Here is a 26484-nt window from a genome sequence, read left to right as displayed (position 1 = left end):
TCTAGGGTGTAAAAGCACAACAGTACTAATGGTTACCCAGCGCTAAAGCACGCTTCAGTGTTCCGCTTGGTTTTCACAGGAGTGGCCTCTGAGACCCCTATCGTGCATCCAAGATTGTACTTGGAAGTGATAAGCAGTATTTGCCCCTTGTAACATTACCTCTTGTCAATCCCACGAAATTTAAGTTTCTTGCCCAATTGTATGATTACCTGAGTTGAACATTTTTAGCCTAACCCTATTGGATGTACAGATTCCTGTGCAAAATTTCTGTCCTCAGCAGTTATCGCGATGCAAGTGTAAAAGTAGATGGTGGAGGGGCGGAGTCACCGAGGGGCGGAGGCACGAGGGGCGGAGGCACGGAGGGGCACGTTCATTCAACAACCTGAAGGCATATTTTAATCAGGATTCAGGAGCAGAGACTGACCAATCCGAGAAAAGCGCGGGTCTATTTGAATGTTCTCGGGTCCAATAACGGATAGTGTGATTGTATATAAGATGGCAGGCGCCTTCCAAAGCATTGTAGTGTTCTCTGTTTTGCCTTTGTTGCACTCATGGCTCGCACCAAGCAGACAGCCCGCAAGTCCACCGGCGGCAAGGCCCCGCGCAAGCAGCTGGCCACCAAGGCTGCCCGCAAGAGCGCCCCGGCCACCGGCGGCGTGAAGAAGCCGCACCGCTACCGGCCCGGCACCGTGGCGCTGCGCGAGATCCGGCGCTACCAGAAGTCCACCGAGCTGCTGATCCGCAAGCTGCCGTTCCAGCGCCTGGTGCGCGAGATCGCGCAGGACTTCAAGACCGACCTGCGCTTCCAGAGCTCGGCCGTGATGGCTCTGCAGGAGGCGAGCGAGGCCTACCTGGTGGGTCTGTTCGAGGACACCAACCTGTGCGCCATCCACGCCAAGCGGGTCACCATCATGCCCAAGGACATCCAGCTGGCCCGCCGCATCCGCGGGGAGAGGGCGTAAAGGCTACTGAGTGCAACGCTGAACCCAAAGGCTCTTTTCAGAGCCACCCACATTTTCTGTAAAACAGCTGTGATTCAAAACTGACGGTTTGGGTGTTTTTACGTACAACATGTCAGTTTTAACACTTTACCATCGTCATACTTCCTGATGCTTGTGTGGTTCTAGTTTAATTTCAGACCTTGCGTTCTACCCAAAGTTAGGTACGTTGTAAATCAAGACTATAAGATTTGGTAAATAGCCGAACAAATGCTGACGTCAATTTGTATAAACAACCATTTGAGTAGATTCTTCGGTACTGTTTTCTTATGGTACTTATCTGAAACGTCTTTAGGTGTTCTGTTAGGTACTTTTGTTTTTTCAAACTTGCCCTAACCAAGTGCTTTTGTATTGCTGGTTATACCACTTGTATGTTCTAGAACATTATTACCAGGATATACTGTGCAGTGTTTAATGGTTTGCTCTTAATTGAAATTTTAAAATTTTAGGCATTTTTTTTTCCATTTTAAAAAGTAAGGGCTACAGATCAGGTGCTGCAAAGTAGGCCATTGGGCATACATTTATATTATACTGGAATATTTAAAGTAATGGTTGGAAAATTTTGTTTTCTCTAGGTTTTGCACTATATTTCTGAAGCCGTTGAACTACAGAAGCTGCTCTTAACTCCGGACCTTGGTTCCTGTTCCTTTTCCACCAGTTTCATATACCTAATATTCTGCCCAGGTCTGGTATATGAATGACAAGGAAAAGTTGCCAAGATCTAACTGGAATGGGTGATTTGCTTGGATACATTTTCCAGGGCTTTAAAGAAATAAAACCCCTCAGGTGGTGGTGGCGGCAGCGGCGGCGGCGCACGCCTTTAATCCCAGGACTCAGGAGGCAGAGCCAGGTGGATCTTTGTGAGTTCAAGGCCAGCCTGGTTTAAAGAGCGAGATCCAGGAAAGGCGCAAAGCTACACAGAGAAACCCTGTCTCGAAAAGCCAAAAATAAATAAATACAACCCCATTGGTTTACACAATAATATTTTATCTTAAATTATGAAAATCAGCATTGCCGGGGCTGAGTGGCTCAGGCATGTACTCCGTGATACTCCATAGGCTGAGGTGGCAGGATCGATCCGTAGTTTGAGGTTTGCTCGGGTTACAGGAAGAGTTCAAAGATAGCCTTGGTAATTTGGTAGGACCCTGTCTCAAAATTAGAAGGGGCTGGGGTAGAGGTCTAAGGAGACAGCACCGGCTTAGCCAGTGAAGCCCTAGATTCAAGCCCCAGTAAACAAACAGAAGGAAGAGGGAAAGTAAAAGTGTATTTCCAGGTTGTCTAGAGACTGCTGAAGACCGCTTTTCCTTGCGACTGCTTGGCATCCACAGGTGTCAAGGTGATGGGGTCTCTTGAAGGCCCAGCATTTCAATATTTGGGTTTTAGCTGTGCTGGCTTTGATGTCCTCTGCTTGGCTTTATATATATATTTTCTGCATCTGTAAGAAACTAGTGTTTTCAGTGCAGTGCTGTCAGGCAGTACTTCCCATTTTTCTGTAATAAGATGGACAGTCTTCAATTAGCTTGGCTCTTCTCGCCAGCTCCACAGTCCCTACCAAAGCCAAGGGTTATAAATGGATTCTGGATTCAGTCTTCATTTCCTTGAGGCTCTAATAGAATTTCACAATGTCAAATAAATAAATAAATAAAAAGTTCCTTTAAAGAGCCCACACCAGGGACCTAGCAGCATGAAGTAGTCATCTGTGTGGGATGCTTGCTGAGGCTCAGTCTCCCCTGGGTGCCTTCTGTGTCCTCTGGAAGGAATCACTTTCTCCACACGAAAATGGGATCCACACCATCTGTCTTCCAGGATTGTGAATGGGGTATATTTGAATGCCTGCTTTTAATTTTTCTAAACCGTACATTATTTTTCTTTCTAGTTTAAGTTTTTAAATAGCCCACACTAGCTTCTTAAAATACTTTTTACTTGGCATCACTTAATTGCAGAGTCTGCTCAGTTTATAAATAAAATATTACCATATACTTATAAATCAATAATGGAAAAATTCAAGGTCTTTTAGGTTTGTTTTGTTTGTTTTAGCAATGTCGTGATATTTTATTTGTGCTCTAACAAATATAATTTATCTAGGGATCAGAGGATAGAGCCAGCCTCTAGAGTTCACAGAGAGGCCAGACAGTGGTAGCACACACCTTTAATCCTATCACTTGGGAGGCAGAAATCTGTGTGGATCTCTGTGAGTTCAAGGCCACACTGGGAACAGAACCAGGCGTGGTGGTAGTACATGCCTTTAATCCCAACACTTGAGATCTCAGGTCTTTGCTTGGGAAGGACACAGGCCTTTAATCCCAGGAAGTGATGACAGGAAGCAGAAAGGTATATAAGGTGTGAGGACCAGGAACTACAGGCTTTTAAGCAGTTCAGCTGAGACCCTCAGGGGTAAGAACTCAGAGGCTTCAGTATGAGGAAACAGGAACTCACGTTCCTGAGGCGGAGGAATTGGAGAGGTGAGGTTAGCTGTGGCATGTTCTGCTTCTCTATCTTTCAGTTTTCACCCCAATATCTGGCTCCGAGTTTTTTATTAATAAGACCATTTAGCAATCCGTGTTAAAAGCAAGGGGAAGTATTGCCTCTTATCTCCCGACTCTGTCCCTAAAACAGGAGAAAAGATGTATTCTTCGGCAGAAGGCTACAGTTGAGATCATTGTGTACCAAACTATCAGGTACTAAAGGCCAAGGGCATTTCAATTTTGGTAAAATAATGTTTAGCTTTCTTTAGCATTCACATATAACTTATTCTCCCACGATTGCCTCTCTGTACTCCACTTGGAATAAAAACACTTCAGTTTTTATCGTTTCTTTTGGTCTTCATTTGTGTATGGTGGCTTGTTGCCTTGTCCTCTAAGGAATAGAAAAAATATTTTTGCCAAATTCATTCCCAGGTCCAGATGGAGGTCCTGACAATAAAGTCTTGCCTTTCTCTGCATATAGTTGAACATGCGTTAGATGCATTAGACTCTGGTTTTTCCATGATCTTCAGTAACCAACTGTCCTCCAGGTAGCACAGTGATATCAGACACAGGATGAAATTTACAGCTAGTGCTCTTGGGTTGTTTGAAGGATCAGAGTTGAAGGCTCTTAAAGAACAGGAAGAATTCAAGTTCAGGGCCCACTCTTTAGGTTTAAAAGTTTAACAGTAAAGTCATATACAGTGGCACAAGCCTGTAACCCAGCTCTGGGAGGCTGAGACCAGAGGATTGTAAATTCCATCCATGGTTACATGGTGAGACTCTGGAAACAAGGGAGAAGAGGAGGAGGAGGAGGAAATAGAAAATGGAAAGAGAGACTAGAAATACAGAAGCTGGGCCCTCCCCCACTCAATCACTAACTAAGAAAATGTCCTACAGGCTTGCCTACAGCCCGACCTTCTGGAGGCATTTCCTTGAACTGAGGCTTCCTCCTCTATGATGACTCTAACAGAAGGCCTTCCAGTCTCGATCAGAAGCAACTTCCTGAGTTAAAGAAGTGTCTCAGCAAAATTAAGTATGTAGAAAAAAGTGAATGGAAATTCATAAATTTATATCACATTGCGTCTTGGCTGGGAAAAGCTGGGGTATGATTACCAATATACCTTGAGGGAAATGACAAAAATAATTTCCCAAACAATAATTTTTAAAACTTCATCCATGAAATACAAAACAGGATCTGTCATCTTATACTTCACATGCAGTGATTAAAAAAAAATCCTAGTACACATGACAGTAATAGTGTGCTGGCAGTGATAGCCTGATATGAAAATACTTCTAATAGAGTATTAAAATAGTGTTTTAGTTAGGATTACTATTGCTGTGATAAAACACCATTACCAAAAGCAACAAAATGGAAAGGGTTTATTACTTCAGTTTACACTTTCACATCACTGGTCATCATTGAAAGTCAGGACAGGAACTCACTCAGGGCAGGAACCTGGAGACAGGGGCTGCTTCCTGTTTCCCATGGCTTACTCAGCCTTCTTTCTTATAGAACCCACGACCACCAGTCCAGGGGTGATACCACTCACAATGAGCTGGGCCCTCTCCCGCTAAATCACTGAGAAAATGCCCTACAGGCTTTCCTACAGCCAGATCTTTTTCTTTTTCTTTTCTTCTTTTTTTTTTTTTTGGTTTTTCAAGACAGGGTTTCTCTGTGTAGCTTTGTGCCTTTCCTGGAACTCACTCTCTAGCCGAGGTGGGGCTCGAACTCACAGAGATCCACCTGCCTCTGCCTCCCTAGTGCTGGGATTAAAGGCGTGCGCCACCACCGCCCGGCACAGCCCGATTTTATGGAGGCATTTCCTCCTCTATGATGACTCTAGCTTGTGTCAAGTTGGCACAAAACTAGCCAGCACAAATATTAACAAGCAAATATATTTATGTAGTATTTCTTTGCAACAATCTCTACTTAATGTAAATTTCAATCCAATTCTCACAAACTACTGGTAGCATTATCAGATGAGTTTTATAGGTGAAAAGGGAGAATGGGAAAACTACCAGTTCACATATCTATTAATTAATCCCTTTAAATGAGAACATACACTACATGGGTGTGGCAAAATCCCACCTCCATCCTCTTGGAGCACTAGTTAGAACTGCAAATTAAATTAAGAGAAATACCAAACATTTAACAGCTTTACTGCTCTAATTAAAAAAAAAAAAAAAAAAAAAGTAGTCAGGCGGTGGTGGAGCATGCCTTTAATCCCAGCACTTGGGAGGCAGAGGAAGGCAGATTGAAGCCAGCCTGGTCTAAAAGCGAGTTCCAGGACAATCGGGGCTACACAGAGAAACTCTCTACAAAAACAAAAACAAAAACGTAACCCAAAGCAGCAGTGAATCGATTACATACAGAATTGGGCAAAGAATAGCCAGTGCCATGATTTGACAAAGCAACGGGGCTTGAGCTATGTGGACATTGTATTTTAACAAGTTTTTCTTGAACCGATTCTCTCTGCCTCAGTTCCTCCTAGTAATAAAAATATTTTATTTTGTTCTTTTAGTATCTTTCACATCAGAACTACTAGGAAAAAATAATTTCCTCTCGGTACCACTTTTTTTTAAATGCTTTAAACGTACATGATTTAGAGAGGTTTGTGTTTTAACTCCTTCAAGTATTGGGCCATAGAGATGTAACTACTTGTTGGGACAATACACAGCAATATAACTTAGACTAAAATAGTAGTACAGTCCAAGTTGCGGGAAACCTGGGGGATTGCAGAAAAGCAGTATTTCTGTGTTCAGCTCCTTGGTCTCCGCCCTACCGCGGGCGGAGCAAAAGATGCCTTGGCAGCCTTCTAGTCCCCGCCCACTTGAGGTTCTCAACCAGGTCCGAGAGGATCCTATAATAAGCCACCGGCCGTTTCACAGTTCGGCTTGTTTTACAGCTAATTCCGAGGCTAAGCATGTCTGGTCGCGGCAAAGGTGGGAAGGGCCTGGGCAAGGGCGGCGCCAAGCGCCACCGCAAAGTCCTGCGCGACAACATCCAGGGCATCACCAAGCCCGCCATCCGCCGCCTGGCCCGGCGTGGCGGCGTCAAGCGCATCTCCGGCCTCATCTACGAGGAGACCCGCGGGGTGCTGAAGGTGTTCCTGGAGAACGTGATCCGCGACGCCGTCACCTACACGGAGCACGCCAAGCGCAAGACCGTCACCGCCATGGACGTGGTCTACGCGCTCAAGCGCCAGGGGCGCACGCTCTACGGCTTCGGCGGTTAAGCCATCGTTGCATTTTCCTCCAGTGTCGTAAAAGGCCCTTTTCAGGGCCACCCACTTGTTCCGCAAAAAGCTGTACCTTCCTACGCTGCGCCTCGCGGTCGTTCTAAACCGAAACTAGGCCATCTGGTGTTGGACTTTACGTTGTCCTCAGCGCTTGTGTTATTCCTAGTTGTGGTCGACGGGAACCGTACCAGGGGTTAGGCCTTAGTGGCTACTTAGCTTAGTGGCCTAAACAGCAACAGCGAGACTTCTAGAGTTGAAATTCAGTTATGCAAAGTAAGCCAGGATTGGCATACTCTGGAAGGCTACTTTCATGGTCAGGGTGGGTTCAAGGTCAGGTTGGACCATCTTAAAAGGCCTGGGATATTGGGGATAGGTAGGTAGGTGTTAAAGCCCTTGCCTCTCAGGCACCACCAGGGCCTAGTTTCAATCACCTTGAACCTTATGGAGGTTCCCAAACTGAAAAATAATCCAGATGAGAATCCTTCATACTAAGGAGATTCAACTGGTGGAAAAAAAAAAAACAAAGAAACAGGCCCGTGCCGGGTGGTGGTGGCGCACGCCTTTAATCCCAGCACTCGGGAGGCAGAGCCAGGCGGATCTCTGTGAGTTCGAGGCCAGCCTGGGCTACCAAGTGAGTTCCAGGAAAGGCGCAAAGCTACACAGAGAAACCCTGTCTTGAAAAACCAAAAAAAAAAAAAAAAGAAAAGAAAGAAACAGGCCCGTGTTCAACAGAGCAAGCTCCAGGACAGCCAGGGCTACACAGAGAAACCCTGTCTCGAAATAAAACCAAAAAAGAAAAAATGAGAAACAGGTTCATGTGATCCTGGAGGTGTTGAACAGAATTGAATAAGAAAGAATGAAGTTTGTGTTGAGAGATCTGAGCTGCAGAGAAAAGTCTTTTGTTTTTTTGTGAGTTGCAGAAAAATCAGTGGATTCAACCACCAGAAGATGGACAGAAAATACTGGTACGAATAGTACTGACATGTATGTGTATGGTATGTATGTGGTGTTTTTCTTGACCACCCCTCCCAAGCAGTGCATTAAAACAAATATTGACATAAAATCTATGTTGTATTAATTATTATGGGTAATGCAGAGATAATAGAAAATATAATGGTGTATGTATGTATATAGGTGTTTGTATATGCCACCATGTACAGGGCTTCAACATCTTCATATACTATTTGAACACCCAAAACTAAATGAGATTAATAACGTAATAATGAGATTAAACACAATGTAGTGCAACATTACCTGTAAAGTGAACAGGTGGAGACAGGGCAGTTTCGGCACAAGAAACCACCTATGATCTCTATCCGTTGGGAAGTTTTACGACACACTGACCAACACTTGTCATCCCAGCACTCCAGAAATGGATGGAGAAGGATCTCAGATTTGAGGCCAGCCTGTGCTCTGTGGTACATGGAGTGATTCAGAAACAAGAGAGATTGTATTGTATGTATTGTATACTATCTCTCAGTTCTTAGAACTTTTCTTCATTCCCGTAACTACATCTTGTCAACTAATGTGTTCTGTAAAATACTTTATGTTCAATAGAACTCCACGTCCTGGCTGGGAAAGCCAGGTTCATCTTGTAGCAGTGCCAAAATTTATAATAGTGGCAGCTTCTAGCCATTTCTCAACATTCCAGCAGGATTATAATTTTTAAAGATATTAAATCTACTCTTTGCTCAGAATATTCTGCTGAATTACCAAACTAGTCACAATAAATAGCACTGCATTAAAAACACAGTTCTCATTTCAAATAGAGCATGAGTGTTTACTTGGGAGCCAAATATGAGTGACCATGGCCCAGGAACATAGGCTCAGGTTACCCACAAATCTATGTTCCAGTGTGAAAGCAGTTTCATAAAATTTTTATAGTAACAAAGAAAAGCATTAATTAAGGCATCTTTCAAATGTATTAGTGGAAACATTAAATAGGCAGGTACAACCAAGGAGAGAAATCTCAGCTATTGGTCTCAGGTGCCGTCTGATAACTCACCCTTTTGGTTGGTAGAAACAAGACTTTGTTAATACATTTCCAGAGGTTTTTAACTTGTTAGCCACAGGACTAGGTCTGACACAGAGGTCGGCAAGCAATAACTATTTGGGGGCTAATGATTGCCCCAAATGAACTGTAATTGGGGCAAATACAAAACATTCCACTCTCTCCACGTCACTGAAGGTCCAATCGCTTAGTTAGCCTTGAAGACTCAGCTTCTTTCCAGTTGTCAGTCACGGCGTCCTTAATTCAAATACCTACCTTATGAAAGAGACCTCTACTTGGCACTCTGTAAATAAAATCCCCATTTGGACACTCTTAAATGTTTCAGCTGTAACAATATTTTTATTATGTGTATGTATTTCCCCCTTCACCAGGATATAATACCTTGCAAGTGAGAATGTCATTGTGTCCCATGTCTCTGGCATCTAGAACAACCTTGGTATCACATAGGTTGTTTATAGAGTGTTATTTATGTTTTCTTTTGTCTTTTATTTTAATGTCATTCTTATTTTCTTGTATGGATTTTTTGCATGCATTTATGTCTGTGCACCACTTTCATGCTGGGTGCCCGGAGACCAGAAGAGGGAATTGGATCTGGAATTCCTGGGACTGCAGTTACAGGGGATTGGGAGACACCATGTGGGTGTTGGGATTTGAATGTAGGTTCCCTGCAAGAGCAGCCAGTGCTCTTAACCAGTGATTCATCTCTCCCGTTCTCTTTTGTCTTTTAAAAATTACATTTAAAATATTTTATTTTATAATCATGTGTGTGTGTGTGTGTGTGTGTGTGTGTGTGTGTGTGTGTGTGTGACTTGTGGATGTCAGAGAATAACTTAGGAGAATTGGGTCTACCATGTAGGTCCAGTTTGAATTCAGGTCTTCAGGCAGCAACTTTACCCAAGGAATCATGTCACTGGATTCTTTTCTCTTGATATAAACATCAGGCTAGCCTGGAACCTGTCGCTCAGTCTCATCTTAAATTCTTTATGTAATCTTTAACGTGAACAACACATCATGAACCCTTGCAAGTCCCCAGGCCTCCATTAAGCCCCAGCATGGTACTGCCACAATTGATTCCTCAATAAGCATGACTTTCCTGTCTATCTTGAGAGTTAATGCAGACTTGCCAATCTAGGATATTATGAACTGACTGGGTAAGAGAGGTTTCTATCCACAGTAGAGGTGGATACCACCAGGGAAAATATAGGCCTATTAGTAATGCTTTGAAAAAAAGGTCAGGCCTACTAAAAGAATTGTGTACCCGATATTAAACCTCTCCGCGGACGCATTAATCCAAATCAAACCGAATTAAGAATTATTAAGAATTAATCCAGGTTTAATGAGTACAACGCTCCCGGGTGATTTTTCGGCCCACCGAAAGGTCTTTGGGGGAGGAGCCGCCGTTTGGCGGCTTTTCTGAACCAGGGCGGGGTTTGGAGAGAGTGAGAGATGGGAGAGGAGGGGACTGCCCTAGAGCTTCCACCTGAACACCTGCCTTAAAGGCCATTGTGGTTACTGATTTCTCCAATCTGCATCTACAGACTCTAAACTTACTGCTCATAAGGAGAGCTCGAAGTGCTGTCTGCTGGCACATTATAGAATATCAATCAAATAGTACTGAAGGAATTTAAATACAGTATCAAATAGCTCTGAAAGGAATTCAAATACGGAATAAAATGATCAATCGCCCTCAAGACACATTTTTGTTCCTCTGTCTAGTCTATTGCTGAAATCTTCCAGGATGTACCTATGAATTCTCATTAACTTAAAATTAAGCTATGCTGAATACTTCATCATTCTCCATAAGAAATCTACGGTTGGGTAACAGCAATACCAAATCAGGGAGACACATTCAGACATAGCTAACTGATAGGCTGAGGTTCAAATCTGTCCCTTATAAAAGGGATGCGTAAATACAAACAACCAAAAGAAAGAAAACTATAAACAGCAAAACCACGAAAAAGTGGGGCCAAGCTGGGTATGGTGATTAACAGTAATCCCAGCACTCGGGAGCTGAAGGATCAAGATGTCTAGGCCAGCCCAGGAAGAGAAAAACAGATTAGCAGTCGTCAACTGAGTTCGTATCCCCTTCAGCTGGGTCCTGAAACTTAACACAGCTTGAAAAATTGTAGCAAATGCTCCCCCAAGCTGCCTACATTAATGCACAAAAATGCATAGTACAGGAAGCCATTCAAAGAGCACACCTGACGTTATCAAATTCATCTACAAGTTTAGGGTGTAAAGGGGGCCCTGAAATGGGACCCATGGTAACAATACACCAATAAATACAGTTCTCCCACGCCCGGACTCACCCGAGTTTTCCCAGTTCAATTAAAATCAACGAACCAAGTTAGAAGTTGCTTGGCTGTCCAAGAAACTGGCGGAACCCAGTACTTCAGAGATCTCAACTATTCAATTCACTGAATCCACAAAGAGGAATAAAGCAAAGTGCAATTACGCTCAAATTGTGATTTATTCCTTCTCATTTCTCTCAGCCTTTGTTCTCCGAGATGCGGTACAAAGCAAACTGCACGGCACAGTATTACAACGCCCTTTTCAGAGCAGATGGGCGGCCCTGAGAAGGGCCTTTGGTTATGAGAAGAGACGAAGGATGAAAGCCTTAACCGCCGAAGCCGTAGAGCGTGCGCCCCTGGCGCTTGAGCGCGTAGACCACGTCCATGGCGGTGACGGTCTTGCGCTTGGCGTGCTCCGTGTAGGTGACGGCGTCGCGGATCACGTTCTCCAGGAACACCTTCAGCACCCCGCGGGTCTCCTCGTAGATGAGGCCGGAGATGCGCTTGACGCCGCCACGCCGGGCCAGGCGGCGGATGGCGGGCTTGGTGATGCCCTGGATGTTGTCGCGCAGGACTTTGCGGTGGCGCTTGGCGCCGCCCTTGCCCAGGCCCTTCCCGCCTTTGCCGCGACCAGACATGGCTGGAGAAGTTAACAAACCCAAAAGGAAAATGAGTGAGACCCGAGAACGGGTCCTTATATAGCTGCTTCGCCTTAATCCCCACCCCAACAGAAAGCGAGAGGTGCAAACCCGCCGGCGGGAAAGTGACGTCACAGACCCCGCCTTTAAGGCTTGCCCGACAGAGCGGAGAGCCCGCCGGCGGGAAATTGACGTCACCGACCACGCCTTTAAGCCTTGTCCAACGGCGGGAAAGTGACGTCACAGACCCCGCCTTTAAGGCTGGCCCGACAGAGCCGAAATCCCGCCGGCGGGAAAGTGACGTCACAGACCCCGCCTTTAAGGCTGGCCCGACAAAGCCGAAAGCCCGCCGGCGGGAAAGTGACGTCACAGACGCCGCCCTTGAGCGTTGCCTCAGCTTCGAGTGGTTTCAGAATGTCAGTGAAAAACCTATTTTATATATTTGTTCCAAGGGAATCTTTGCCTTACAAATTTATCAGAACTCAAATAGCCTAATTGGAACACATACTGTGATAACTAAGTATAGAATTACTCCAAATCTCCAATGCTGCGGCTATGAGAATGGAGGAAAATGGTCTCCTAGGTTTGACTGGGAAAGCCGTACTTGGCAGTTTCACACTGAACACCGGTTATGTGTATCCGGGCTTCTCGCTCGTTTGGGAAATTGGACCAAGTCCTATTCACAGCCATTTTACTTGAAATTGTGGGTGGCTCTGAAAAGAGCCTTTGGTTATTCTAAAACGTAACAATTTACGCCCTCTCCCCGCGGATGCGGCGGGCCAGCTGGATGTCCTTGGGCATGATGGTGACCCGCTTGGCGTGGATGGCGCACAGGTTGGTGTCCTCGAACAGACCCACCAGGTAGGCCTCGCAGGCCTCCTGCAGCGCCATCACGGCCGAGCTCTGGAAGCGCAGGTCGGTCTTGAAGTCCTGCGCGATCTCGCGCACCAGGCGCTGGAACGGCAGCTTGCGGATCAGCAGCTCGGTGGACTTCTGGTAGCGCCGGATCTCGCGCAGCGCCACGGTGCCGGGCCGGTAGCGGTGCGGCTTCTTCACGCCGCCGGTGGCCGGGGCGCTCTTGCGGGCGGCCTTGGTGGCCAGCTGCTTGCGCGGGGCCTTGCCGCCGGTGGACTTGCGGGCCGTCTGCTTGGTGCGAGCCATTGCAACCGCAACACAGGGGAGACTGGAAGTCTGGAACGTGGCAACGCTGCGCTCACAACTACTATTTATAGTATTCAAAGCATAGTGATTGGACGGAAATACTGTGCACCTGTGACGTTTAGGACTCTGATTGGTTTATACTTAAGAACTGCAATTGCACAGTTTCCCTAAGGTAGTCTGTGGCTGCCCTTTTCTTGTATGTTTTTTTAAGAAAAATGAAAGAAAATTGCGGTGACTGTCAACTTCTCCAGCACCTCTGTCGGCCAACACATGGCAGCTTGGCCTTGTCGCGATTGAAGAGCCGAAAAATAAACTCGATATCCAGAGTACTCAAATGTTTAATGAGAATTTTCTGCGTTGTGTGATGGAAAGCCAGAGTCTACCATTTGATTGGTTTACTGCGTTTTCCTTAATAGCCACTAAAAAAGCAGATCTTGAATCCTTCATTTGCGTGGGGTTTCTCCATTTCTTCAAAGCTACCATATAATCTGAGATCAACATGGGAATAAGGTAGCAGAGAATTCTGACTCGGGTTATTCTGTGTATTTCTTCATTAAATAGCTGGATTTGTCTAGATCCTTTGAATCCTTGCATTCAAACCTAAATATTTTCAAGCATTCTTAGCCAGAAATCACTTAATGCAGTTGGAAACTATTTTTTAATAAAACGATAATAAAATTGGCCATAGCAGATTAAGGTTATATTACTTTCTATTTTGTCTTAAAAAAAAACCTGAACAAGTGTTTTTCAAAGCTATTTTGGACTTGAATGTGCCAGGATGAGAAGTCATGCCATGGCTTTTGCTCTCGCGCAAAATAGGTGCTTTCTCAGAATTGTAGAAAACAGTTCAACCACATTTTAGTAGCACTATTGGTTCTAATGTGAAATCACTATAGCAACCTGATGCTTCTTAAAGCCCTAAAACAATTCCTTACGTAACATATAAAAAGTAGCCACATAGCTCTTCAGTACAGAAGCTCGTAAATAAGGTCTACAGCATGGGTTTCTGATAGCCTACCATGGAATTATTCCCTGAGCTGTAGAAGTGATCTCTGACACCTCAACAAGCTGCTTGAATTTTGCCTGGCTAATTTACAGACAGCCTTTAGCACTTGAGCTACTTTCTGATAGACATCTACCGTTTTGTCGGGTCCCTGCTGTGCTTGAAATTCCCACCTCAAGCACCCAGCCAGAAAGGTTTGGGGGGCGCCACTAGACTAGTTAAACCCAGAGATCTAGCAAGCGCTTCGGGGCCCGAGGGGGCGGGGCTTCTAGGGTTCAAGGGGCGGGAGTTAGCGTGCACCAATCACAGCGCGGCCCTGCTCTATAAATACGCCGCGCGGGGGCCTTGTCTTTCTACTTCTTTTCTTCGTCTTGGCAATAGCTGTCCTATCCTCTGCAGCTACGATGTCGGAGACACCGCCCGTCGCTCAAACTGCTTCTGCTGCGCCTGAGAAGCCCGCGGCTGCAAAGAAGACTAGGAAGCCCGCGAAGGCTGCGGCCCCGAGAAAGAAGCCCGCAGGGCCCTCGGTGTCCGAGCTCATCGTGCAGGCGGTCTCCACCTCCAAGGAGCGCAGCGGCGTGTCCCTGGCCGCGCTCAAGAAGGCGCTGGCGGCCGCCGGCTACGATGTGGAGAAGAACAACAGCCGCATCAAGCTGGGGCTCAAGAGCCTGGTGAGCAAGGGCACCCTGGTGCAGACCAAGGGCACCGGTGCTGCTGGCTCTTTCAAGCTCAACAAGAAGGCGGAGGCCAAGGCCACTACCGCCAAGGTGTCCGTGAAGGCGAAGGCATCCGGGTCGTCTAAGAAACCCAAGAAGACTGCCGGGGCCGCAGCCAAGAAGACTGTGAAGACCCCGAAGAAGCCCAAGAAGCCTGCCGTCTCTAAGAAGCCTTCCAAGAGCCCTAAGAAACCGAAGGTGGTGAAGGCCAAGAAGGTGGCCAAGAGCCCCGCCAAGGCAAAGGCAGTGAAGCCCAAGGCTGCCAAGGCTAAGGTGACAAAGCCCAAGACCGCAGCTAAGCCCAAGAAGGCGGCGCCCAAGAAAAAGTAAACAGTTCGGTTGGAGGCTTCTTCAGTAACCCAACGGCTCTTTTCAGAGCCACCTACATAACTCGGGAGAGCTTAGCACGCCTTTCACTTGTACCTGGTACAAGTTAAAGTTCCTAGATAACACAGTACACCTGGTTGCCCTCTGCAGCTGGAGGCTTTGAGTGACAGCCTATCATGGTTGGTCCGTGACTGCAAAGCTAGCTAACATTCCCAAGTTCGTTCGAAAGTAACACCTGGGTGGAGTTAAGATGAGATAGTAACCCAGGGAGGAATCACGCCCGACCCAGGTGCGGTTGATCGGCTAAGTGTCCTGTGCTGCCTACATGACGCTGAGAATGAGGTCCTTACGCAATGCTCAAAGTACATGATAGGGTCTGTGGCACAGAGGACATGTGGCATGGTCAGGACAAAGTTTAAAGAGCAGTGGGTTTTTTCCAAGCATAAAAGGCTGGGTTCCTTAACAGAATGCTGGATGCTTGGAAGTTCGGTTTTGTGAGAGAGTCCCTGGTACTTCTACTTAGGACACGGTCCATCTCCCACACGCTGGAAATAATGTCACAGGCAGCTGTTTTTTAGCCTTTGATTTTGCTAACCAATTGTGCTCTTGAACTGATTCTCCTGCCTCCCAAGTACCAGGGTTACTCCCAACCCCTACCCACCAGTCTTGCTGGGCTCCCCTACTCAATCCTTTGAATTCAGTTTTTTTTTTTTTTTTTTAAAGAATTATTGGTGTGGGTGTACCCTTGTGTCTGGAGGTTGGGGAACAACTTGAAATTGGTTCTCTTCCACAGCTTGGGTCCAGGGGGTTAGCTCTAATTATCAGGCTTGGTGGCAAGTGCCTTTTACTCTCTGAGCCATCTTTCTGGCTCTGAAGTTAGTTTGGTTTGTTTTTGTTTTTTCTTTTTTTAAAAAAATACATTTGGCCATAAACAGTAACGATTGCTTTGTCTTTCACTTAGGGTTATTTTACTGAAACGTGATATATGCACATTTAGACATCTTTTTCAACAAAACTTTAGAAAACAAATTAGTCAAAGCACAGGCCTTTTTATCTCAAGCACATGAGAAGCTGAAGCTAGGATCCTGAATTCAGGCCAGTTTAGGCTACACAGCCAGAGGTTGTCTTAAATTCAGGGAGGATTTGATTGAGTTTTGTTTGTTTTGTTTTTAACCAAAAAAGTATTTCCCATGAAGTATTCTGATCTATCCACTTGTTAATCTGTTGGTAAGCACTAAACTGAACATGATACAACAAATAGGACTCCATCCATACTGTTAATTATAAAGTATATTTTACAGTTTTAGTAAATGACTTATTCTAAGAATAGCTCAACTTCCAGAAGCGTGCCTGTTTCGGCTTCCCTCCTCCTCCGTGGGGGCTCATTCATTTCTGCAGAGTCGAAAGGATGCAAAATAATTTCACTTTCAACTCAAATTTTCTTGACCACTAGCATCTACTTTTTTTATTGGCTACCTTAATATTGCTTCTGGGAATTGCTTGCTAGTATTTCTTGCTCATTTTTTCAGAGTGGTCTGTCTTCTTGTTCTATCACGGGTTTGTATGTTTATTTTTATGTGTTAGTGTTTTCCCCACACGTATGTACACTGTACATGCCCTGGAAGTGGAGTTACAGATGACTGTGAGCCACCATGTGGGTGTGGGGAACAAATCACCAAGGGTTTGTTCTCAACAAGAACAAACTCAACAAGTGTTCTTAACCACTGAACCATCTCTCCCCTTGCCTCTATAAGATTTTTTAATACAGCAGAAAAAGAAACTTTAGGGTTTTTTTTTCCAGCAGCATTGCAGTATTCTAACTTTGATCTTTTCTTCTCTTTATTTTTTGTGTGGCATACTTTTTTTTTATTTTCATGTGTGATGCATATTAAATTTAATGTTTTAAATATTATATGTGAATGTTTTAATGTGTTAAATATGCATATGTCTTTAACGGCTTCTGAGTTTCAAGTTTTGGTTAAGAAATTACAGCCCAGTGACTGAATTATTTGTGTAGTATCTTAAATTTTAAGAATGTTGCTTTTTAAAACATTTTTAGGTTCAGCTGGGTCGGTCTAGTGTACACGTCTACTTGGGAGACTGAGGCAAGATGACACCAAATTCATGTACTGCTTGGGCTACAGAGTGAGGTTTTTGATACCATCATGTGCAAATTAGCAAGACCCTACCTCGGAATAGAAAGTTGAAAGGAGGGAGGGCTAGAAAAAAAAAAAAAAAGGCTTAGCATGTAGCCCAATGGTAGAACATTTGCCTAGCATGTGTGAGACCCTGGGTTTAGTTCCCAGTACTGCCAAAAGAAAAGAAAAATCAGTTTCTAATCCATAAATAATATATTTAATGTTGTTTAGTTAGCTGTTCCAAAAGCATTCATCAATAATCCATTCACTTCCTTCACTGGGCTAACATAAACTCTTTTATTTCTAAACTTCTTACATAATAGGATCTAGAGTCTATTTTTGCATCTACTATTCTCTTGGAGGTACCTTTTAAATTCTTTATTCCTATTTATAGGCTTATTTCTACTGTGACTAGAACATTTCTCATGGACTTTTGTTGCCTCTTACCGGTAACAGGTAAAAAGCATATTGAATTCTTGTATCCAGCTAATTTGCCAATTTGTGAAATTCTACTTTATTTTACTCTTTTAAAAATACTGTGTGGAGTTTTTCATAGTCGACAGCAAAATAAATAAATCCACTTTTTTTTAATTCCTCAATATGAATCACATGCATTTTTGTGCTGCTTTTGCTACAGAACCCCAGGTTTTAGCAGGCATTTTAACTCCTGGTTTGAATTTGTATTGGATGTTTGTTAGCATATTTCTTACTAATTTTTTAGTATATGTATTTTAAGTAGTTCCTGTTCATTCTCTTTTGATATAAATTGTTTGGATAGCTGATAGATCTTCTTTATATAGTGATATGATTTTAATTTGTGTAGTACTTCCTTAAATGTGAGGCCCACAAATATGGTAGGACTGGAAGACTCGGGAGTAGAAGAAGGAAACTTGTTTTTCTAAGACGGATGTTTCTGAGAGAAGCAGAGTGGAGTGATGGAGTTGAGAGAGGGCAAATCACGATATTGTGAGTCTGCAGCCTGGGAAATTAGCAAGTAGAATGCGGACTCACCAGCTGACTCAAATGCTGCTGATAGACCAACGTGAGTCAGAGTTCTTTAGTTCCGCTGTGCGGAATCATTTCATGGCCTTGATAACAGCTTGTGGGAGGGTGAAGTTATAAATTCGAATCTTTAATATATGTGTGTGTTTAAAGCTTGGAGTTTGGGTCAGGCCACCAAGGTAGTGACTGAGATAGTATATGAAAGAGAGAGAGAGAGAGAGAGAGAGAGAGAGAGAGAGAGAGAGAGAGAGAGAGATCTGATTCCTGTTCTTCCAGTGTCAAAGGTGAGGGAGATCTAGCCTTGAACATTTATCACACATAATTCTGAATCTCTAAGTCTATATTTTGGGGCTTCCATTTGTTGACTTCAAAGTAAAGGCCTAAAGTAATTTGCTCTGAATTGCTTTTAGTGGTTTGTGACAGGATCTCATGACTCAGTATGCAGCTGAGGATGATCTTCAATGCCTGATGCTCCTGCCCCATCTCCAAAATGCTATGATTACAAAGACATGGCCTACCATGGCTGGCTAAAGTAGTGTTTTCCGACTACAGCCTGGTAGGAATAGAATAAAAGAGAACATGTTATAGCATGTCACATCACAGAGCGGGAAGTATCTTCCTGGAATACAGTATATATTTTAGGCATTTATGTTGTTAGCTGTGTGCATGCATTTTCTGCATCATTTTCACCAATATTTTATATTGGTGGTCATTGTGAAATATTCTGAAAGCCAGTGGTTGAGATGTGACCACGGTCTTGCACTCTGGAGAGTCCATGTTTAAGCTGATGTCCTGACTGTAGAACTGGCAGATCTACCTCCACATTCAAGCAGCAGAGACTTGAAGACAGAGCTTCCTGAGACCACAAGGTGACAACAGGCACGTACATATTCTATTTTTTTAATTATTCCGTTTATTTATTTTGTAAGTGAGAGAGAGGTGGGGGAGAGGGAGGAAGGAAAGGAGGGAGGAGAGAGTGAGAGCACATGACACAGTCTCCTGTGAAGGTTAGAGAAGAACTTGTGGGAATTGCTCCTCTCCTACCACGTGAGTCCCGGGAACTGAAGCAGGTCAGGACCTTTTCTGGCTGAGCCAGTCTTACGGATCCAGATTCTATCCTTTACCACTTGCTTTGTCTCTGCCTTTGGAACTTTTTAAAAGGGAAAGGGAAAGGCTGAGAAAAATCACCGGAAATAACTGAAGACCTGTAGGACCATAAAGTGGTACATACACTACAAATAATGGGTTTTTCCAGTTCATACAACAATACAACACAGACGGGAGAAAGGTGGGCCAGGGAGTCAGAGGAGAATCTCTCACGCAGGTTTTATTGTGTCTTATGTAGGTAGCCAAATTACAAAAGGAAAATGTTGAGGGAAAGGGGGAGAATTTATTGTTTTCTTTATCTTTTCAGCTTGTTGACAATGTACAATGCAATGTAAATAAAAGATGGCCAGAGAGATGATGAGATGCATCCAAACTAAAAATGTTTGCTGCTGCAAGCCTGAAGATCTGAGTGTGATCCTTGTGACCCGCACTACAGAATTCAGTGCTCACAAGTCCTCTGACTCAATGTGTGTGTCATAGCATGCTCACACCCACACACATACACCCCCACACAATAAATAAATGGAATTTATAAATTTTAAAAAGCAAAGCTAGATTAAGCCAGAAATATTTTCAGCTAACTAGATGTTTAATAAAGACATAGCCTAGCAATTCACTCCAGCATTCCTTCCCGTGTGTGTGCCATTGCTTTAACCAGCTACCATTGCAAACATTTTTCAGTGTTAACAAAAGTTACACCGTCATTGTCAAGTGGGTCTTAGAACAGATCCCCAGAGGGAGGATTTCTGTGCAAAGTGGTAAAAAGTAACACAATAAATTACAGGTTTTCATGAAATCATTATATAATTTTTTGAAATACAAATAATGAAGGACAAAATGCTGACAGACTTCAACTACCATTGACACAACTTTGTAAGTTTTATTTTTAGTGAGTAATATATTATTTCAAAAGTCAAAACTATGTGGAAAGATGCACATTGAGCTTCCTTCTTCTGTCATGGCCATAGTTTATGCAAATCCAAACAAAAGTATGTACAAATGTTTTGTGTTTTTCTCCCTCACCCTTTCACAGGATAATACACATTCTGGACTGTCTGTCCCTGGGCTGAGTCTGTAAAGGGACACAGTTCTTTTGTTCTCAGTGATAGGTGGCATACATCGTGTGATGGAACAAGACTTTATTCTGGCTCGTATCTATCTACAGGTGAGTGTGTGTATGTAAGAAATTAGTCCTTCCTTTGCAATACAAAAAAAAATGCAAACTATACTTCCTTTTTCAAGATAGTCACCTGTCTTTAGAATTGTTTGGGATGAATTTTGCTATACCACCTGTGCTGGCTAGTTTTATGTCAACTTGACACACGCTATAGTTATCTGAGAGGAGACAAACTCAATTGAGAAAATATCTACATGCTGTAGCAAGCTTGTAGAGCACTTTCTTAATTGCTGGTTGATGGGGGAGAGCACAGCTCATTGTGAGTAGTGCCATCCTTGGGCTGGTGGTCCTGCGTTCTACAAGAAAGCAGGCTGAGCAAGACAGGGGTAGCAAGCCCTCCATGGCTTCTTCATCAGCTCCTAACCCCAGATTCCCACCCTGTTTAAGTTCCTACCCTGACTTCCTTCAATGATGAATGGAGATGTGGAAGTGTGAGCTCTTTCTTCCACAAGGTGCTTTAGTCATGGTGTTTCATCATGGCAATAGTAACCCTAACTAGGACGCCATCTTCTTTATTTTTATGTTTTAATCAAACCACCGTACTGACCCATCTCCACCCTAGCTGGTCTGGACCACCTCCTCTAGGAGGAAGGCCAATTTGGGAAATCAAACACCCGGAGGATGCCTACTTAGTGATAGGAACCAATGCCCAAGAGAACCCACTGCCCAGCTACCAGGATGTGAGGGTTCAGAACTTCCCCAAGCTTTGAAGGTAGGAAGATGAAAGTTATACTTGCTTTCTGTCTTCCTAAGCACTGAGCTCTGACCATCTGTTTACTCCTCCAGAGACTTAGTGTTCTTAACTGTACCTGGGCTATAATAACAGCATATCTTACTTCAAGCAAGAGTATATTAATCTGTGTTAAAGGCCACATCACAGCATTTGGTGGCTTGAAAGAGCCAGCTGGAAAATTTTCAGGCATTTTGTGAGTCCATTGTTCAGCCCAGCAGTTACTAAAAGCATGAGTTACAATTAAATACCATATTTTTCAAGTCAGGTACCATGCTCTTCCAACTATATGATAAGCATTCACGCCTCTCATACTTTGAGTGGTGAATATATTACATGATCTGATACTGTGCATTTCTTCAGTCACATTGTTAATTCACTGTCTGGTGGGAATAGTTCAACCATAAAAATGGGCAGCATTACAAGGAGGGCTTTTTTATTTGAGCATGTATTTTGGGGAGATCGTTTTTCTAAGAGTTGGGTTTTTCTGTAGAGGCTGATTTTTAGGGGCCTAGAAGATGCTGACTGCTGTTATTGGGTCCAACTGTCAGTACTAGGAGGAACTCCTCCTAGGATGATCTCAACAAACTGGGAAGTAAACAGGAAGTAAATGAGGTACTTCTCATCCTTTCGGTCTTCATCTTCCCGCGGTACTCCCATGTAGGACCTGACGGAGGTTGTGAGGCAGCCAGATCTGGAGCTGGGGCTAGGTCCTCCCGAGTAGCACACGGTGGCTTAGGTCATCACGTCCTGATCTTGGACGGCTTCATTCTCACTGGTGCTGCTGTCACACCTTGGTAAGTGGCCCCTTCATTACATCTGTTGTATATAGTCTTTTGATCTAAATTCTTCGTGTGGGAATCCTAATACAGTATCCTTTCATTTCCCGGCACAAAAAGAGTAAAGGATACCAAATCCGTACCAGTCGTGGTGTTGGCATCCTACTAAAATGGTTTTTATTGTTCCTGTAAAGGGAGCGGGGTGGCAGATAAAAGTGGGGACTATGTGAGGCTGGGAGAAACTCAAAGCTTTCGGGGGGGCATGTATTAAATAGTTGTCATACAGTGTCTTAGTTAGGGTCACTACTGCGGTGATGAAACATAAGGACCAAAAGCAACTTGGGGAAAGGAAAGAGTTTATTTCACTTACATTGCCACACCAGGGTTCATCATCAGAAGTCAGCCAAGGCAGGAACTCAAACAGGGCAGGAACCTGGAGGCAGGAGCTGAGGCAGAGCCATGGAGGAGTGCTGCTTACTGGCTTGCTCCTCATGGCTTGCTCAGCCTGCTTTCTTACAGAACTAGAACCACCATCCCAGGGATGGCACCACCCACCATGCACTGGGCCCTCCCCCATCACTCACTAAGAAAAAACCCTACAGGGCTGCTTGCTTACACCCTGATCTTCTGGAGGCATTTTCTCAATGGAGACTCCCTCGTCTAAGATGACTACAGCTTCTGTCAAGTTGACACAACACTAGCCAGCATGTGTAGAACAGAGGCCCAAAGAAGACAGAGATTTCTGCTCTCCACTGTTCACTCTCAGTGCCTACACTTCAGCCTAACTCACAGCAAGTGCTTCATAAGGCAGAGCCCTCAAGTGTAAAAGGAAGCATTTGGAATCTCTACTAGCGCTGATGATGAATTCTGAAGTCTTTGCTATCAGCACTCCTCTGGGTGTTCACTGTTGATTACTAATGGAAGGTGCTGGGAATGGAGCCATCTGCCTCCCTGATTGGCATCTGTTGGACTCTTTCTTCTTGCACTGGCTGCCTTGAGGAAAAAGAATGTCAGCCAAACATAGAGCCAAGACTGCATTTGTGCCAACACCAGCTAATTCAGATGTCCCACAGATACCTTGGGACAACCATACAAAGAAGCCCCTGGCTCCTGAAGGCACAGCCTCAGCCAGGATTATTAACAAGTACTCCGATGAGAATCTTTGCTGTCACTAGCTTGTATGAACTCTGGATGACCTTACAACTCTTCCCACTAGCTGCTCCTAACTCAGCCAGATGGCTATGTAAAGCAAGCAGGGCTTAAGAGGAATCAGCTTTGAGTTCAGAAGCATGCTGGTTCGTTTTATGTCAGTTTGACACACAAACTAGAGTTATCTGAAAGGAGGAAACCTCAACCGAGAAAATGCCTCCGTAAGACCCGGCCATAAGGCATTTTTCTAATTGGTGATTGATGTGGGAGGGCCCAGCTCATTGTGAGTGGTGTCACCCCTGGGCTGGTGGTCCTGGGTTCTATAAGAAAGCAGGCTGAACAAGCCAGGAGTAGCAAGCCAATAAACGGCACCCCTCCATGGCCTCTGCATCAGCTCCTGCCTCCAGGTTCCTGCCCTGTTTCAGTTCCTGTCCTGTTTCAGTTCCTGTCCTGACTTCCTTCAATGATGAACAACAATGTGGAAGGGTAAGCCAAATAAACCCTTTTTTCCCAACTTGCTTTTTAGTCATGGTGTTTTGTTGCAGCAAAGCAACCCTGAGACAAGAAGGAAAAAGAAAGGTGCAGTGCCAAACATGTAATGACATCAGAACAAATATGTCGCTATCACTTTGCCTGGCAAGCGCTGTTGTCCTTTCCTGCCATGATACGAGGTCTAGCATTTATTCCTAGACTGGAGCCTTGGCATATTGAGATAATCATGCCAATGATAATGTATAAGGGACCTGGGGAGATGGCTCAGTTGGTAAAATGCTTGACTTGAAAAGGTGAGGGCCCAAGTTCACTTCTTAACACCTAGACACAAAAAGGTCTATGGCCATACTTGTAATCATTTCCGCTTCTCTTCCTGAAGTGACCTGTATCTCCCTGTCTCTTCCCTCCTTCTGAAGATGGTATAAGCGTGTCGATCTCACTGAGTTTTAGGATAGTCTCTTCTCTTTCATGTAATATTCTTTGCACGTGAACAAATTTTAAGTAACCGTTCCCCTGTAACATGCCTGATGTCCGTTTATTTCATAGACTGGGTTACAGAACCTTTCGAGGGTAGAGGCACTGATCTCCACATCCCTACATGTTTCTCTTACAAACTTGTGCCAAATGTTCTCATGCCTGCCTGCTGCCATGCTCCCTGTCCTGATGATCATGGACTCTAACCCTTTGAAACTGTAAGTCCCCAGTAAACTCTTTCTGGTACAAGTTACCTTGGTCGTGGTCTCTTCACAGCAACGTAACTGAGACAGAAGGGCTGAGGCTAATGATTCAGTTTAAGATGATTCAGAAAGCAGCAGCAGGAGGAAGGAAGGATCATGTTTAAGTACAAATCAGTAACGATACAAGTCATGTATCTGCAAGAGTTGAAACAATATAAAAGCCTCTTCTTTTGAAGTCAGCAAGATAGATCTTTGTCAAAAAATTAAGCCCAATGTGGTAGCAAACCCCTAGCACTGCAGAGGTTAAGGCAGGAGAGATGTTCTAAAGAGAGATGTGCATCTCCTTAGCCTATCAGACAGCTGAAATGATGGACCCCAGAGAATAAAAACACCCCCAGAAGTCCCAAACTCGGGGAAGGGAAAAACTAAAGCCCTAATGCCAGCCAGAGGAGGAATCTGCCTTCCAGGAGGAGACTTCAAACAGTTCTGAGAACTTATCAGACCACACAGAGAGAGCAGAGCTTAGACCATGGTAGGACCATACCTACACCTGGATCGTTTAACTATATGTACTAATTAGCCCCTTGCCCTCTATTTAAACCTAAGCCTTATGTCAGTGCCCATGAAGACAGGCTTGAAGGCTACTGGACCCTTTACTCTTCTTCCCACTGTGGTAGCAATGAATAAGTCTCCTTTCCCCTATTTCAGTAATTGGTATAATGAGCTCAGGTGGCTGAGCCTAGATTATTGAGGTTTGGGGAACCCAGATCTTGCCCTAAGAACTCTGGAAACAGCTGGAACACAAATTCCAGGCCAGCCTGCATAGTAAGGAATCTGCCTCCCCGGCCCATAAGAAACCAAGAGAAATAGAAGAGGAGGATGAAATTTAAACACTGAGACAAAAATACATTTGTTGCTTACCTGGAGCAAAGTCTCAGTGGAAGTGTGTGGCTTGCTTTGGTTGAAGACAAAATTTCATGTAGCCCAGGGTGGCATTAAACTTGCTATGTGCCCAAGGGTGACCCGAGCTCCTGATCCTCTTGCCTCTACCTCCCAAGTGCTGGGATGACAAGCATGTGCTGCCACACCTGGTTGACTTTGTGGTTTTTTGGTTTGTTTGGTTGGTTGGTTTAATAAACACTTTTTGAAATGTATACAGATTAAAAAGGAGCCAAAGATGATTTAGCTCCCCGAGGTCAATAGCATGGAAATGAGAGAACAAGGAGAATGTGGACAATGACTGAGCTCAGGGCCAGACTCCACGGGGCAGCACTTGTAACAGGAAAGGCCGGACTGCGGATGGTGCCAGGAAACTCCACCACTCAGTTACCCAAGCGGCAATCCAGTGTGCTAAGTGCTGAAGAGAACAAAACGGATTCTAAGTTTTGTTAACAGAAAGCAAATGGCCCTTCTGGAAACAAGCTGTAGGGAAGAATTTCTCAAATCTAAGCAGAAGTTATGAGGTGAGTTTCAATAATTTTGACTACAGTAAAGTTAAGGCTCTCTGTTAAGATTTACACTGTTAACACAGATACCACTTTACTCCTACCAGAGCGGTATGACGCAACATGTTAGAAAGTGTCATGGATGACCGGAAGGGGGACGACTGAAATTCAGAATACTCTCAGGGTCTGATACAAGAACGCGTGCTAGTCCTCAGTACCTGTTTGCATGAAGGCCTTCGTTGAAGGGGTGATGATGGAGGGCAGCGGCTGTGTACTGTAGAGATGCTCAGCCTGAAGTTACTGGAACTGGGATACACTCCACATGCACCAGGGAAGGGCCTAGTCATTGGAAGTGAGTCAGTTTTTGCCCTGAGCAATGCAGCCTGAGGAATTCCTCTCAGGGTGCTCAGGTGCACCCAGACCCTTGACATCCACAAGAAAGAATTTCAGTGCACAGTAAAGTGAGACAAAAGTTGTTGAGTTTCTTGATTAAACAGAAAGACAAGACACACTTGAAGAGTGAGGTGTGGACATTAGGTGACGAGCCCCACCAGTGCCCCAGCAGTAGCAATAAATGTGCTGGCGGCAGAGAGGTGGGGGTGGGATTGAAGCTATCTAATCTGTGACTAAGTTTAGGCAGTAGAAAGGCTGTGTGTGCTGGTATGCTTTCATTTAGCCAAAGAATCCTGTTCTGGAGACTCCTTAGGTATATTTGCAGCTTGCAGGTAAAAATGGGGTGGGGGGGGCGCCGCTAGAATAGGAAGAAGCATTGGTTACTCTTTAACAATCTCTTTTGAGCTGTTTCTCAGACAAGGGAGTACCATTTTCTGCAGGTGGTCTGGTCAGTTAAGTTGAAATTCTTGGATGTCAACCAGAGAGTATGGGAATCACAACAGGAACCCTTGACTTCTCATACCACTCTGTCTCCTAAGTAGCTAC

At 44.5% G+C, this 26484-nt stretch overlaps 3 protein-coding genes across 3 annotated transcripts; 2 read left to right on the top strand and 1 right to left on the bottom strand.

Annotated features, from left to right (window-relative positions):
• Nucleotides 1-524: 524 nt before the first annotated feature.
• LOC131911337 (histone H3-like) lies at nucleotides 525-6876 on the top strand. The gene is made up of 3 exons (XM_059263319.1): nucleotides 525-880; nucleotides 2457-2465; nucleotides 6381-6876. The coding sequence occupies exons 1-3, from the start codon at nucleotides 552-554 to the stop codon at nucleotides 6697-6699; spliced, it is 657 nt and encodes a 218-aa protein (XP_059119302.1). The 5' UTR covers nucleotides 525-551; the 3' UTR covers nucleotides 6700-6876.
• A 4288-nt stretch (nucleotides 6877-11164) lies between these two features.
• LOC131911338 (histone H3.1-like) lies at nucleotides 11165-14049 on the bottom strand. The gene is made up of 3 exons (XM_059263320.1): nucleotides 12473-14049; nucleotides 12147-12158; nucleotides 11165-11644 (listed from the first exon to the last, which is right to left on the bottom strand). The coding sequence occupies exons 1-3, from the start codon at nucleotides 12801-12803 to the stop codon at nucleotides 11331-11333; spliced, it is 657 nt and encodes a 218-aa protein (XP_059119303.1). The 5' UTR covers nucleotides 12804-14049; the 3' UTR covers nucleotides 11165-11330.
• Nucleotides 14050-14180: 131 nt separating this feature from the next.
• On the top strand, nucleotides 14181-14969 carry H1-1 (H1.1 linker histone, cluster member). Its single transcript, XM_059262371.1, has one exon. It carries the CDS (start codon nucleotides 14211-14213, stop codon nucleotides 14850-14852), a length of 642 nt encoding a protein of 213 aa, XP_059118354.1. The 5' UTR covers nucleotides 14181-14210; the 3' UTR covers nucleotides 14853-14969.
• The last annotated feature ends 11515 nt before the right edge of the window (nucleotides 14970-26484 follow it).

The sequence above is a fragment of the Peromyscus eremicus genome, chromosome 5 (genome assembly GCF_949786415.1).
Source record: "Peromyscus eremicus chromosome 5, PerEre_H2_v1, whole genome shotgun sequence".
NCBI lineage: Eukaryota > Metazoa > Chordata > Mammalia > Rodentia > Cricetidae > Peromyscus > Peromyscus eremicus.
The sequence above is the reverse complement of the archived record's forward strand: the minus strand, read 5'-3'. Positions and strand labels throughout refer to the sequence as shown.

Excerpts from the sequence above, each read along its gene's own strand:
- LOC131911337 (XM_059263319.1), top strand. The coding sequence starts at position 552 with ATGGCTCGCACCAAGCAGACAGCCCGCAAGTCCACCGGCGGCAAGGCC.
- LOC131911338 (XM_059263320.1), bottom strand. The coding sequence starts at position 12,803 with ATGGCTCGCACCAAGCAGACGGCCCGCAAGTCCACCGGCGGCAAGGCC.
- H1-1 (XM_059262371.1), top strand. The coding sequence starts at position 14,211 with ATGTCGGAGACACCGCCCGTCGCTCAAACTGCTTCTGCTGCGCCTGAG.